We start from the raw sequence: 15,778 nt of genomic DNA, 5'->3' as shown, positions 1-15,778 counted from the left end.
TGGGTGTAGAAACTGCCAGCTCACACCGTGCCCAGTACGCTACACGGGACCGGGGTTTGCCGCACCTGCGAATTCGCTCCGGCGGATCATTAATCAGCTGTGCGGATGCTCTTGCGTCCTGCCTTGCCCACTCTTCAGCTTCAGCCTTCAGCCCTTTTTTCTACCATTTGCCATCATAATATCATCATTTACATGAGACTGCATGCATTGTTCATTGGCGGAACTTGTTAATGGTATGCAACTTCGCCGCACCTGGTTGTACCTTTCGCGACGCGGTTTGGTAATAGTTTTGGGGGTGGAAAGTCTTGTCGAACCGTCTGTTCGATTTTGCAACACACAAGCCCTTATCTTCCATGTTGCTGGTGTAGCTTTTGCCGTGGTAAGGTGTGGTAAAATGAGTGTGTGTGTGTTACGAGTGGAGTTAGGAGTAGAGAGAGAGAGAGAGAGAGAGAGTGATTACAACATTTTAAACCCGACTACATACCGGGATGTGCACCATAGCCTAAAGGGGGCCAAACACTGTGCACTTCTGCTTGCTAGTGCAGAAATAGTAGCAAATTCCGCATGACGTTCGTTGACATGAGCTGGTACACATTGAGTAACATCGTATATATATATATATATATACATGCGTACATATATATATATATATATATATAATATGAGACAAAAAATGTGGTCTTTTTAGCCTTGTTAAAAACTATGATTTGACTAGAGTCAGAACTACCGACGAGGGATAATTATCTAGTGTTTCCTTTAGGGCAGCCTGCCCCCGGACGGGGGGAGGGGGGCCCATGTATGTATAAGTATAATATGCATGTATAAGTATATATCATCAGCTAAGAAGAATCTCTTTTAGCACTACTGCACGTCCCGCGGCGGCATTCAATCCGGCCGCCATGCCTCACTCCCGGGGGCCGCCCTTCGGGGGGGCTGTTTTCACGCCCCCATCGCGATTTCGCGGCCGGTAATGTGCGGTCATGGGCCTCTGCCTCTCCTGCCAGACCCGCTAGTGATGGTCTTGTCGGTGTTTTGTGAGCCGTTGTCTCGCGGCCCTGGACTCAGTCCGTTGGTCAATCTAAACCTCCTGCCGGTGCCAGAGCGGGAACCTGCTCGCGCTACTCTAGCTCGCTTTCGCAAGATACTTTAGATCTGGGTGTTTTTTTTTGTTCCACTTCTTGTTCTACTTCACAAAGCAGGTACCGGTGACTGTACGGTATCGCGCTACTACATCGTTCGTGTGTGTTTCATGTTTGTTTTGGTTTGCCTGCTTCGGTACGCTACGTCTTGTTTTTGCGAGGTTTTTCTTTTGTGTGGGGAAAGGTAGATAAAAGGGGAGGGGGGTGGAAGGGGAGGGTGGGGGGTGGGGTGCAATAGGGGAAGAAAATGTGACGTGTACAATGTGTGAGTGTTGAGATGTGCATTGCGCATTGTTCGAAACCTATGCTATGGATGCCCTTTTTTTTTGGCCGTTGTCGGCTGCATGTCGTGGATCAACTAGACACTGATAACACGCGCCATCTAGTGCTGGACTCTGCGCACTACGCTTAAATGGTTCTAGTAAAATATATTTCCGCTTTCGCATGTGGAAATCTGCCGTGCTTTTCGCTTCGTTCCCCTTCGGCCTGCTGCTACATCTAGGTGAGCGCCAAGTGGTTTGCCGGGGAGTTTGGTTTTGTTGTGGTTTGGTTGGAGGTGATTCTCTAACAAACATTACATTTAGCTGCGTTAGGCTGTCTCCACGTTGCGCAAACGGTTCTCTCTGTTGTTTGCTGTGTTGTAACAGTAGCTTACAGCAGTAGTACTAGTAGTAACAGCAGGTAATAACCCCGTAAGTAGCAATATATATATATATGTATATATGTGAAATAATTACTAAACGTCTAGCGAGTTGCCTAGATGCAGGCGTTTTGTAGCCGAGATTCATTATATACCACGCCCGGTGTACGATATCGCGTCCGGATAATAAATGGATTTGGTTTTTTTTTGTTTTCATTGTTGTATTTAGGTTGTGTTACATGTTTCATCAATTCATCACTTCCAGACGTTCCGTTCGTTTCCGTTTTTGTCTTGTTTTTGTATCTTCTCTCCTTCTACTCCTACAGGGTGGGGGGTCCTACAGCCTACCACACGGTTTTACACTACCGACACACGCACACGTTTCTCGCGCCTCTCGGTCGCAACTACGAACTGCTCGAAAACAGCAAAGCACTCACACACAACGAATGGGACCAACACTCACACACTGCGCCGTGGACGGTGAAGACATGCTGGTGCAGACAGTGCGAGCCTTGTGAGATGTAAAGATCTGCTTTTATTTTTCGGGCGTTGAGATCTTGCCGATACGCCACGTACGCGGGACTGTTACGGCGCGATGTTTTCATTGTTCTTCGGCGCATTGGCACACTGCCGAAGAGATTAGCCGCGAAGTGAAAACCCCTTTCCCGCACTCCCAACAATGCATTAAGCGCATGATAACCTTCACACCAACGCTACGCCACGCTTCCGGGTGGGGGTTTTCACTCTTCAGTCGCACGCTGTATCCACTTCAGATGTTGTTGCTTCGGAAGTCGATAAGCTGAAACTGCTCTTGATCTAAAGGGATGAAGATGCGCGGTAAGTGGGAGGTCGGGAAAGGCCAGGACCAGACACACGCCGGGCGGCCGGTTCTGCCGTACGGGCGTTCAACACACGACCAACACAAACGAGGGGTACTCACTTTCGAGATAGAATGCCAGCTCAAAGTCGTCCGCGTTCGAGGCGAGCATGCGTGCCGTACGTCCGTCGTTGTCCTGTATGTTGAGGTTCGCACCACCGGCGACAAGCATGTAGCAGATGCTGCGCTGCCGTCCGGCGGCCGCCTTATGCAGTGCCGTCTGTCCCCTGCGCGAAGCAATGCAACGGAAGGTTTGGCGGGGTCAGCAAATGGGCGCTGAGCTGCGCTGCCGCACCAGTACGCTACTTACGATTCGTTGTCTATCATGTTGATGATGGAGCTGGGTGCGTAGGAGATGAGATAGCGTACGATGTCCTTGTGACCGCAGCGGGCACCGTGGTGGAGGGCCGTCTGACCGGTGGAGTCGATGGAGAGAAGTGAGTAGCCTTGCAGATGGAGATCCTTTAACTGTGGTGGAAGAATGGTGAATAAATTGTATGAGTAAACCAGAAGGAACACGCGTCGAAAGGAGCTTCAGTTGAGGGTTGAAAGTTGATAATGCGCCATCGAGCGCAGTCCCTCGTCGAAGACGCAGAAGAAGCCACCGCTTTGTGCGGGAAATGCGAGTTAGTTGTCACCGATCCGGGGCGTGCTGTGGGCACTCGGCACTTCAACTTACCATTATCAAGTCACCCGTTTTGGCGGCTTTAATTACGGCATCCGTCGTTTTTTCCAGCAGATTACTGACGCGAAAAGCGAAACGCCGTACCGAGTGCGGAGGAGTACGCGTTGGAAGCGGGTGTGGAGGACGGAAGAGTAGGAACCGAGGAGCAAGCGTCAACAAAGCGAGCAACGAGTGGCGAAGGAGGGTTGAGAGAGAGAGAGAGAATGAGAGTAGAACCCGAGTAGAGGATGAAGAGGTGGACCGAAGATACGAACGCACAGGTGATTGGGTGAGGATTTCCGGACCGCCATTGTTCATCGGACGTCCGCACAAAACCCGATGAGGCGTGTGACGTCGGTGACGTTCGTGCGAGTGGGTTTTTGTTTTTGCAATGGAAGAAACATTTTGTAGAGAAACGCAAAAAAAAGCATCGTTAATAAATCGTTAAAATCGGGACGGCAGATGAAACGATTCCAACCGAAGCCAAGCAAACTGAGGGCGACGCGGTGAGCGGACGGCGGGAGGTGGACTGGCAGATACCGTACATATGCGCCGGGCGACCCAGCGTACCTTAACGAGCTAACTAGCAAATATCCTAGAACCGAAAAACAATACTCCGGGCGCTCACATTAACCGTCAAACAACAAAATTCTAGCGGACCGGGTAGAATGGAGCATCCGTCACGAACAGCGTAACATATTTATGAGGCGTAATGAACTTTCATGTTTCGAGCTTATAATCTTAAAATGTGTTACCGGAATGTAAACGCTTCAACGCAATTACAGAAAGTGTAGCTTTAATACTGGGAAGCACTTAGCAGCGAATAGGGCCCCTTAGCGAGCGCCTCACGGTAGGCAATGCGATACACGTTGAGCGCGCCCAAAGGTAGGCAATGCGAAGCGCATTTTATTCGCTTTTATTGCGTTGCAAGCCATAATTTGCTGAATTTTTCTTTTCGTTAAAACGATGTTTTGTATCCATTTATGTTGATGGAGAATTGGTGCCCTTTGATCTTACACATCCACCCCCTCCCCCCATTAACCCACTTTCCCACAATTGTTTACCTTTTTCATCCCTTTCGCATTTCATTTTTTTATCACATTCGAGGTAACATACAAACAGTTCCTGCGATTTTATTGATCATATCGTGTCGACTGTACGAGATGGAGCGAATGCTGCGCCACTTTTGCAAAACTTCGATGGCGTATGTTCCAATTGTTTTAGTTTTTTCCCCGCATGCCAACCAAAGCAGAAAATATTGCTATTTGAAAGTCTTGGCATTTAGTGTCAAATATTGATCTTAAACGATGAACAACATATTGCAACTAAAGGCTAATGAACAATGAGACACACAAAAAAAACATTACATGGCCAAGAACACAACATCGAGAACATCACGATCACGGCGCGTGCATGCCAGACAACAGGTGTGAAAATGTGTACACACATTTTCACACACATTGATGTGTATGTGTGTACTGGATGTATAAGTGTAATAAAAAAAAGGTGAGCGGATCGCACCACTCGCATTACGCATCATGTAGTGGTGGTCAGTGTGTGTCTGTATGTGTTTGCGTGTGGGTGCGCAAGACGAGAGGCGGCTACTCTACCAACCTTGGGTCGCACTTGGACAGCGGAGCCATTTTTTTCGGGCTTTCCGCCGGACAGTGGCCGGAAGTGGGCTCCGGCTGTCCGGCGGTGGGCAGCGGCCTTGAGAGCGCCCGGACCGTGGAACCCCCGGCCGTGGACGATGATCGTACCGTCTGGCGGTAAGTTGAGCTTTTGACAATCGGTGGCAAAAGCACCTCTTCGAAATCGCTGTAATAAATTGAAGTTGGAATGGAAAGGACACAGTGGTACAGCGGGATGACGTGAGAGAGTTAAACAGGGAGGGAAAGGGGAAAGAGAGAAAGAATGAGAGAGAAAGAGAAAGAACTCGTATGAATCATTTTATTTTAATGTGTTTTTTGCATTAGTGGGTGTGTGTGCTTTTTTATTATTCTATAGCCGTAACGTTTGTTACTGTTGTTACGATTTTCACTGTTTTGTTGCTTTGCACACACGTACACAGAACATCAATTCCCATTGAAACGAAAAAAAAAACAACTAAAAAATAACACATACACAGTAAAAATTGTTTATCAAATCAATATTCACTTCTGTTGGTGTGTTGTTTTTTTGATGGGCCAACAAAAGAAAAACATCACAAATTGAACAACACAAAAAAAAACATTTGTAACATCCAGCACTTCAACAACAGCACAGCGGTAAACAACACATATAATTTAAAGCAGCCATTTTGGATGGTAATATTAAAATCAAAATCAAACTGTGCAACGGTGCTATATTACGCTCGTCCGCCATCGGTCCGGCCGGGAACCACGCACACTCGAATCGGATCTGTCTGCGAGGCGTTCTCTCGAATTGGGTTTGCCAAATTTGGAAAGAATGGAAAATGCCAATTAGTGGAAAGGAAATTTTGCTGAAAACACGTCTCCGATCGAGATTCGATCGAAGAATTGTTTTTTTTTTTTTTTTGGTGGTACCGTTGCAACCCCACCAACACTGCCACCATGTTCGGTCCGCTGCCCACTGCCGCTTCTGTATTGGTCGGCTGTATATGTATGTTTGTGTGGTGAGGTGGTGTGTGCCCTTCAGTAGAGGAACATTAGCATTATCGCATCAATCTGTAGACCTTAAGCATACACATCACTTATTTATAGTTAATCAAAATGGATGATACTGCAAACATATTGTGAGAAATTAATTAGATAACAATATAATTAAATGTATTTTTTGCTTCCCGTTTCAATGTTTATACCCCCAACACTAATTTCTATCGTACGAAGCTGAAACTAACCGTCGCCATACGTACACGGGATACACAAAGAGCAATTGAACAAAGTATATGAAGTGAGCTAAAGTCGGACTCCACACAACACACTAACACACCGTTACTGCCTAGCGCTATAAGAACACGCAAAAACCGACACAGAAACATCGGGATGAACATGGACGAAATCCGTCACATACTTCTATAGCCTATCACTGCTAAAAAAACACCAAAGAAACACCACACTCGGTAACATAGCGGACATTACAGCGTACGGGGAATGGTATCATAGTCACCTGAATCCGAAAGCATCCTCATTGAGACCGAACAAACGCTCGTGAAAGCTGAACGGGAAACCGTTGAATGGCGGAAACATACGGAGGGGGAGGGAAACAGAATTTAATTTGCATTTGCTCATTAAACGTGTGCCACCGTGGCCGATGCATAATCGAATAGCAAACAACAACAACAAAAAAAACCACCCTGGAGGTGCCCTGCTACATGAATAATTGTTCGCCCTCTGGTGCGTGCGCGGTGGATCAAAGGTGTACGCAATTATCCACACATTTAGACATGCGGACAAAACCCCACAGGAACGCTAAAATGCACAAGCACACACTGCATTGATACGCGTATCAAGAACGGAGATGGAGGGACGGGTGGACGAACGAATGGATGGATGGAAATGCGCAACAGCAGGGAGGGCAGGTGCTGGAAACCCTTCAGCACAACGCAACGTATGACGGGCTGGTGAGTTGTTGATTTACACGCTGCGATTATGAAATATAGATGTGACTTATGAATAGATAAAGTATATCGGTTCGGTACAGGTGTTCACGGTTGATCGCTTTTTCGTTTCGACTGACTGCCTAGTGCGTGTGCATGGAGACGCCTGGTGTTTTGTGGCTGTGGCAATGGAGACGCCTGGTGTTTTGTGGCAATGGAGACGCTTGGTGTGTAATGAAGCAAGGATATCAAACTGTCGGGCGAATTGTAGGTGAACATGTGTGCGACTGTTACGGATGTTACGCACACGGTAATAGAGACGCAATATGAGGTAATCAATAATCAATGCAGCTGAATATTCCACCTGTACAATGTAATCGAGTATTGCCGAACCATCTTTTAAGGGGATTTTGGCAACTCCAGCCAATCGGATTAGTACCGTATGTATAATGTGAAATGTAATGAGCGTTCATATGAGGTAGATAATGTTGTGGGTTGCGAGATGATTCGTGGAATGAACATGAAATCTACGAACCGACAGATTTCTACAGAGTACGATCGAACGTACGTAGCTTGCAGGCGCTGCTCTTACCTTTTAAAGTTGACCATCTGGTCCAGGCTTTGCCCATTGCCAACGGAGTCGTGCACCATCGTTGCACGTGGATTAGTACCGTCCGCTTCGTGAGAACCCTGCGAACCTGCCGGACGGTTTAAAAAAAAAAAGCAAAAGAGACCAAAAAATGGCTCCCCGATTAGCAACGGACACTAAACACACGCCACTCCAAACCACATACTCTTGCGCAATGGAATGTCACTGGAGGCTGGTGGCCCGGACAGGGAGCGGTCGAACAGTTTGCCGGCATGCGGTGAGAACGGCGATGCGGCACCATCGCTCGATTCGAGACTGGTCGTCACCGGTGGCCCTTGGGCGCCGAGCCGCCGATGTTCGTCCTCGGGCGTTTGGGGCAGGGTCGGACTTTCCTGATCCAGCACGAACACGCAGTCCGTCGCGATGTCGGTGATGAAGTGTAGATTCTCCTGTGCGCGATCAACGCGGAAGAACCGCTCGGCGGTGCAGGCTGTGGATGACGAAGGCAACAACGGTTGAAGCATTTTTCATGTGCTGTTAGTGGTTAGTGTGGACCGGCGCGGCTGCTTACAGTCAATGAAGCACCAGTCCGGGGACAGTTTGGGGCTGTCCGGTTGCTCGCTGCAGTACTTGTTGATGAGCACGCGCATCTGCTCCAGATCGGTAACGGGCACCTCGAGACTGCCCAGGGTTACCGCTGATTGTCGCAGCAGCTCCTTGTCATAGTGGTGCTGCTCGTAGTCCGACATCATGATCTTCATCAGACTGATGTTGAGTGATTCCAACTTTTCTTGCCTGTGACGTGGGTGGAGATGATGAGTTAATGGGTTATTTGTACAACTGGGTGTGTGTGTGTATGTGCAACACTTACGGTACATTTGCCCGCCCGGGCTTCTTCTTGGCCAGCATCACAGCCTTGTTCAGCAGTGTGAGTTCGATGTTGGACGGGTTCAGCTTGCACGCCTCACCGTCCACCTGCATCGGTATTGTCTTGGACGTGACGATGCGCGCTGTGCGGCACTGAGTAATGCAGGTACCGTGACCTCCGGCTTGCAGCAACGGTAGTTGATAGGTGGTCAGTCCAACCACCTCGATCATACCATCGTCGGTGGCCGGTTCAAACTGGCCACCGGATTTGTTCCACGGATGGGTACCACCTCCGTAGCTGTAACAACGCAGTGCAGAGCATTAGCTTAAAAGAACCTTCCCGTCATAGCGAGCGTCGTCCTGTACCTTGGAATGTTGAGGAATACTATAGCGTGCACCTTGTGCTCCTTGAGCTTCGGTGTCAGATCCTTGCCGTCACACTCGAGCGTTACAAATTCGGCCAAACCCTTCCACTTGCGCTTCAGCAGATCCTTGCCACCGGCCTGGCCATAGAACATCTTATTTCGCAGCCGCGAGTTAAACTTCTCCGGATGGGCCTCTGCAAATTGTACAACACAGTGTTATCAGTCAGGCGCACAACGGGGAAAAAAACCGCCCAACTAACCGCGTGCTTCATGGAACTCGAGTGCAATATGAGCGTCAACACCGAGCGAGAAATAGTTGTTCACGACGTTCAACGGTAGATTGTCCTTGCCGTCGCCCGTGTTTGGGACCGATGTGTTCGGCTCTACTTTAAGACTCCAGCGATCGAGTAACACCGTGTCGGAGTTGCCAATGTTTGCCAATATCTTCCCAATCGGTTCGTCGGTGTATCCCTGGAAAATGGAACCAGTGCAAGCATTTGTCGATTGAGAGCGATGCGATGGGCATTACGGACGCCGGTCTACTTACACCACCCCAGCCAAGGGCACGGGCAAGATCATTGCCGGTACCGAGCGGCAACACACCAACGGCTGGCGGTGGCACGAAATTGATTTGATCGAGCACCGACAATACCCAACCGACCGTTCCGTCACCACCGCAGGCGAGTATACGTAGCTGTGGTACCTTGCGGAACAACTCAAGTCTGCAAAGGCAAAACATAAGAGGACAACAGGATACGGGTTGAGATACTTTACATCACTTCATAGATGCAATGCACTAGTCATTCGAGCCCACATTACTGTCTGCCTATCAAGATCTATTAAATATACAGGTCTCGGGATTTGCCCAATCCACATTACAGGCAGTCTTCGAGATACACAATTTTAGCGAAGCGTGAAGATGCAAAAATTTCAACATTTTTGGACACAAATACGGCTATACTTGAATGTTAAAGAGTTTGTTTTCTTGTTTGCTCGTGGGCTATTAAGTATTTCAAGCAATTTTAATAAATACACAAAACATTTCCATTGAATCAATGCAACTAGAACGTATAAATATCAATTTAGAATATTAGAATTAGAAGAGCCCATTACTCTATAAACCTTGGTTTATAACACTGGGAGTGAGTTTAGCTTGTTTGGAATTGACCTTTGGGAGCTCTTGAAAACAATATGCAGAAAATCACTAATTTCAATACATAAATTTGGCAGATTTCACATGAAAGTTGGATTAAAAGTGTATACATTTCACTTCAATTGTACATAAATAAATTCCCATAAATACCGCAGTGGACATATAGCCCTAACGAACACTGCACTGATATTGTTATTTTGGTTTATCATCTAAGCGTCTTCTATCACCGTATTAGGATTATTTGTACAAATTAATAAAATAACATTTGGAAATAACATCTGAATGACAAACGTATCAAAACTCACCCCATCCGTGGCCCACCCTGCGTCAGATCGAAGACTTGGCGCGGATTTAGCAACCACTGGAACTTCTGCAGCAGCTTTGCGCCCTGGTTGCCACCCGATTTCGGATTGATAAAGACAAGCACCGGTGTAATGTTGGCGGTCGGTATTGGTTTGATCACGAAGGTGCGCGGTTCGCGCGGTATCGACACCTTCTTGCCTGCCTTCTTCTTTTTCTGCGGCGTTTTGCGTAGCGACGATTTGAAGTTGCCCTTACGCGGTAGCTTTACGATCCACGAAGGTGGCACAACGATACTCCGGTGCGTACCTGCCGCGTGGTGGTGAGGGCGTGGGGAAAATGTTTTGTTTAGTTGTTGGCAAGGAACATTGCCGGTAGGGCTTGGCGTACTTACCAAGTGTACACTCCTCGCCGATACGTTCCGGGTTGAAGCACGCTTCCTTGTTGTGGTAGGACGCTTTGCACCAAGCGCACGACAATGCGACTATCTCTTTCGAGCTGAACGTAAGTTTCGCTTGTAGGGACTGTGTGGTTGGAAGATGTTTGGAAAATAGTTGGACAATTAAAAAGGGCTCAATACAGATAATTTAAACAACGGGTTTGAATTTGCTTATCAGAAAATTGGCCCTGGCATTACATAATTGTGCATGATAACATTTTGATTTTCGTTAGAAAGGCCAAGGCCGTATCGACTTATTTTACCACGTAGCCAGATAGTCAGTCCTTGCTACGGGGGTCCGGATGGGATTTTGGTCTGGGTCGTTTGTGTGAAAACCGGCGCGCGCTACCATCATGCCTCCGGTTCGCCCCAATATGATAGCATTATTGAACAACAAAAATGCTGTACAGTGCGTTACATAATTATAGGACCAAAATAATTTGAATGAAACAAAAAAAAAATGCGCTTTACTATAATAAAATAATAACAGTACAGAAACAGCAACAATCGGCCGGCTAATTCTATTTCAAATTTTAAGTTTGAAAATATAAGCTTAGAAGCAAAGTTTAAGTAAAATAATGTAGCAAATTGCGCAATTTACAAACAATTGAAACACAAACACATATCAAACACGATTCATTCTTGAATATCGTTCCTAAGATGAGTGCTAATTATCCGCCCCATATATTGTCGTTTTGCTTGTTTCAGCTGCAATTTATTTTGTACAACTTTCACTGGGAGCACCTTTCCAGCCCGGATTAAACCGTTGCGGCCGCTCACGGTATCAGCGTAAAAAGTAGGTTTTGCATTATGCGAACCGCACATCGGTTACCACCAATTAGTGCAAGGTAGATTTGACTGATATAATAATGCGCGGCATTTGCTGTTCCGTCGGTTAAGATATTAAGTTCCGCGCATAAATCGCAGCTCGGCGAAATGCCACCGGTAATCGGAGTAATTATTTTCTAATGCATACCAATTATAAGTTGCGATTCGTAGATCATCTGTGCCGGTGCCAATTGTTTGCACGTATCGTCTGCACGCCTTGCTGCATCCTACCGCTAACAAATGTTCCAATTAAACTCTTTGCCTTAAGCACCATCTTGTGTAGTCTGGCAAGCAAACATTTAGGCGCTAATTATGGTTTACCTGATAGCAAAGAGATTGAGTGCGTCTAACTGAGCATATAGGCCGGTTTAGAAACACATCGCAATACATTACGCGTAATGCCGATTTCCGAGAGGAAAATTATCTGCCTCGAACCATAGCTACGGGCTCGTAATATAGCTTTGATTGATTTGAGCTGTGTGCTCCGGGTAATCGGAGTACCCAGGACCATTCCAGGGCAAGACACCCAAAGACGGTACACCTATATGCAAGGTGAAAGCAACATCAATCGACTCGTGTGGTGAGCGTAATATCTAATTTATTGTTGACTCTCAACCAACACCACCCCAGTTCACACAGTGTTCTTTCAATAAACCACGCAACAATCATTAATATATATGCGAGAAGCATTCCATGGTTTGATGACACTCAGTGCCGTTGTGTGCGAACCGTTTGAGGTTTGTATTGGTTTTCTGTAAGGGCATAAGCGAACATAATAATCTTACAAATTGCAAACCAAACCAAACCAATCATTGCTTAGTTCAAGCTCGAACCCACCATAAGATATGCCATTTTGCATATGAAGAGATGTAATTCGTGAATGCACAAATGAATGCACATACCGCTTCGTCGAAAATGGGGCTGCAAAGCAATCAAGAATTCATCGTACCGAGAAATCAGATAAATTGAACTGCTACTTTATTGAGAAATGCTTTGGTTAATAGCATCCGGTTACTGATGAAGCATTTTATTTATTTTTCAGCTTACATTGTCAATACGACTCTCCGTTATCGGTTCCCGGTAGTACCAGGAAGCACTTCCGAACAATTTGCAATACGGGCTCAACATTCTCGTGGAAAAATTAAATTATGGTTGGTTGGCAGCAGAAATCATGTTCTTCCTGGTATATACATGGCATAAAGGAACTACTTGCTCGGAGTACACTGCTGTATTGTTGGTAATCTAATAAAGACTACATAATCATTCTCATGCTACAGGATCTCTCGGTTAGTTGTCTTTCTTCGTTTTTATTTATCTCTTAAAAGCTAGCTTTTCATAAAACTTTTTTTACCAATATTGACAGGCTGAACCAGGTACATCTCATCACAATTATTTAATTTTTAACGTTATGGAAAGAATCAGCTATTCAAGCTGATATGATTTGATAAAAATCTAATGCTTCTTTTGCAGTTCTAACGCTGAGATTCAAGATACTCCAATTAATATAAATACTATAAGTTAACCGAAATTGCCGATAAGAATTATTATAGCAAATAAATATACATCCGTAAAGCATTAAAACTTAAATACCAGTCATAAATTATTCAAGAAATAAATCACACAAAACCTTTTTAAGCTATTAACAATATTTAATAGAAAATAAACAGCAGACTAATTAAAGATATTCTTTTCTTTTCACTTTGAATAATTTTTTTACTATTGATGCAATTAAAAAAAAAATAAGACGGTTCGTAACAAATTCCCGTTCAGGCAATCAACCTTTGGATCACATACCATCACATATGAATTATTAGAAGCAATAACTCCAACAAAACCCTTATCAAAATCCGTTTGGTTTTCAATCGTTTGATAAATATCTTCCCCTCCAAACACCTCCTCCCTGTCTCTCGAATTGAGTCACGACCCCCTTAACCTCTGCGCCATTCGCACCATTTGGAACAGAAACGATAAAGGAAAAACCACAAAAAAAAAATACATGGCAGCTATCTATTGTATCCGGCGTCCACCGGATCATCTCTCATTGCCAATTTCCGCGATGGTAACAGATCACGCTTTCGCAAAGGTATTTTCCGGAACGCTTCCGGTTTTGCAACATTATCGGCGTTTTTTCGTCGCTGTTCTTGATTGTTTTCCCGTTCTGCGCAGGGTTGGGCGAGTGAACAGTACTGAATTGGAAGCGATGATTTAAGCACCTGTTGAATGTGTTTGTTTGCATGTGTTGGAGTGATAACTATTGTGCTGTTTTAGAAAAATGATTTCATAAAGTCATCTAGCCAATCATTTATAGTGCATCGCTGGAAAAAAAAATAAAATAGCCTATCCCGGACTATCTATCATATAGCTAGGCGTAGAACACACCATTTCATGGCAAATAAAGGAGAATGTCAGCCTGTAGGCACAAAGCCTTTTAGAATGAATAAAACAAAATTGTGGCAAATATTTTTTATGGCTCTAATCTGGTAAGTGGTATTTTACAGAATGTCTGTCTTCGCAATTTAAAAGCACTGAAACAGAAGTACACTTTCATCCAATTTGTTTTTCATTCAATAAAGTAAGCGAATTGACCAAATGGCGTTTCAGATGACATTGACCGTGAAATTTATTGATAACGTCCTTTAATGGCATGACGCAAGCATGAGTGCGAGATTGTTCGTCAGATTAATAGCTAGCCGTGAAAGAGCGCCTAGATGGATGCAATTCGTAATGCAAAATTAACATATTAGAGCATTCCTAGCGCAACATCGTGCTTGCTTCGATGTTCAGTATGTATACTTGCTATATTGATTGCAAACACTGGAATGCGTAATCGTAGAAGATTTCAAATCAATATTAGCACCAATTATCCATAACCAACAAGATAGTTTGAGAAAAAGCTTTACAAGACAAACGGAAAACAGATTGCTGTTATGAAAACATGTTTATAAAAAAAAGATATCAAGTAAATGAAGTAACAGAAGAAGTAAAGAATTATCCGCCGGTAAAAGCAAAAAGGGATACGGCAAAGGAACTGTTGGCTGCTGCGTACGATATCTAGCAGAGGACAGAAATCGATTAAACCAAATCCCTCTATATAATGTGTTGTACTGTGCAATGTCGGAACGAGCATTGCAATATTCGTAGCGTAAATTTATACTAAAACATTTAACTGCTTTGCTTCTGAATCATAATTTTCCTGCGCAAAATGTTTGATTAGTTTGCCATTCAATGTTTAATGTCATATTGCAACTATTTATATTAGTTTAATTGATTGTATATTATTAAATTGCGAAACTCAATCGAAATTCTAACATAACGACACTGATCGAATCACAAATGTTATTGCAACAAAATTTAGGAAAAAAAATGCATTGCGAAACCCTTTTGATGATAAACAGTTGATGATCAAACTTCATATATTAAATTGAAACCACTTATCATACTTGTGCCTTTTTTTAACTATTAACGAAATTAAAAAAAAAAAACACGTAAGAAACACTGAACCACCAAAACAAACCACTGATGCCATGCACAAACAACTTGCCGCTAATTATAATCACGATCACAAGCAGCAGCAAACACAAGCAGCTAATGGTCAACACATGTTCCATCCTCACTGGCACTGGCACTACTGGCAGCACGGTGCAAACCCACTGTTGCATCGGTTCGCATCGCGCCCGACGACGATGCGCTCACTGTGACGGTTTGTATACTAATGGCACACGTTGGATATCGCGCCTGCTCCAAATAATGACGCGCATGGTTCCTGTGTGCGTATTGAATCCTGACTCCCCGATTCTGATCACCTACGTTCGGAGACCATGGAATGGTTCATGTTTCGATGCATTTTTTTCTTTACTTGTTGCAACCAGGCTTCGTAAATTAACCGAGCAGTAATTGCATTCGGTACTGCTTCCGACGACAGCTTCATGCTCTGTTTCCCAACGTTACATGCAAAACTACACTGATTGGTTTTTAAACCATATAGTGCGCTAACTATAGCTCCGGATGCAGCACAAACGATATGATACAATTTTTTGTTGAACAGACTTTTCAAATCATGGGAGGGGCATTTGGTTGTCATTGCACGCCTAAGGAAACAACGAACATATTGCATATGGCTGGGACAAATCGAACCACTATTTTCATGTAATGTATGTCTAGGGTCCAACAACGTCGCCTAAAACATTCTATGAATATTGAATTTAGGTAGAATAATGGTGTATCAAGCCAAGCAACAAGGATTTGGAAACACTCCCCAAAATCCAATTATTGCACAATAACACAACGTTCTATCATTGCACACTGTCAAGACCGCCACAGTCAACCAGAGCACACTCGTCGTGACCAATTATTCTACC

General features: G+C 44.8%; 1 protein-coding gene across 1 annotated transcript in view; it reads right to left on the bottom strand.

The window, feature by feature from the left end:
• Positions 1-2,548: 2,548 nt before the first annotated feature.
• Positions 2,549-15,778, bottom strand: part of LOC128710149 (eye-specific diacylglycerol kinase) — a 33,681-nt gene continuing 20,451 nt past the window's right edge. Inside the window, exons 5-18 of the mRNA XM_053805193.1 lie at positions 10,548-10,677; positions 10,159-10,462; positions 9,248-9,422; positions 8,961-9,171; positions 8,702-8,894; positions 8,340-8,633; positions 8,040-8,263; positions 7,674-7,958; positions 7,472-7,577; positions 6,450-6,497; positions 3,336-3,399; positions 2,967-3,124; positions 2,720-2,883; positions 2,549-2,595 (exon numbers count right to left, since the gene is read on the bottom strand). Of these exons, the coding sequence (XP_053661168.1) occupies positions 2,549-2,595; positions 2,720-2,883; positions 2,967-3,124; positions 3,336-3,399; positions 6,450-6,497; positions 7,472-7,577; positions 7,674-7,958; positions 8,040-8,263; positions 8,340-8,633; positions 8,702-8,894; positions 8,961-9,171; positions 9,248-9,422; positions 10,159-10,462; positions 10,548-10,677 (2,403 nt within the window). The remainder of the gene's footprint in view (positions 2,596-2,719; positions 2,884-2,966; positions 3,125-3,335; positions 3,400-6,449; positions 6,498-7,471; positions 7,578-7,673; positions 7,959-8,039; positions 8,264-8,339; positions 8,634-8,701; positions 8,895-8,960; positions 9,172-9,247; positions 9,423-10,158; positions 10,463-10,547; positions 10,678-15,778) is intronic.

This window comes from Anopheles marshallii, chromosome X (assembly GCF_943734725.1).
Source record: "Anopheles marshallii chromosome X, idAnoMarsDA_429_01, whole genome shotgun sequence".
NCBI lineage: Eukaryota > Metazoa > Arthropoda > Insecta > Diptera > Culicidae > Anopheles > Anopheles marshallii.
This window is presented reverse-complemented; position numbering and strand designations above follow the sequence as displayed.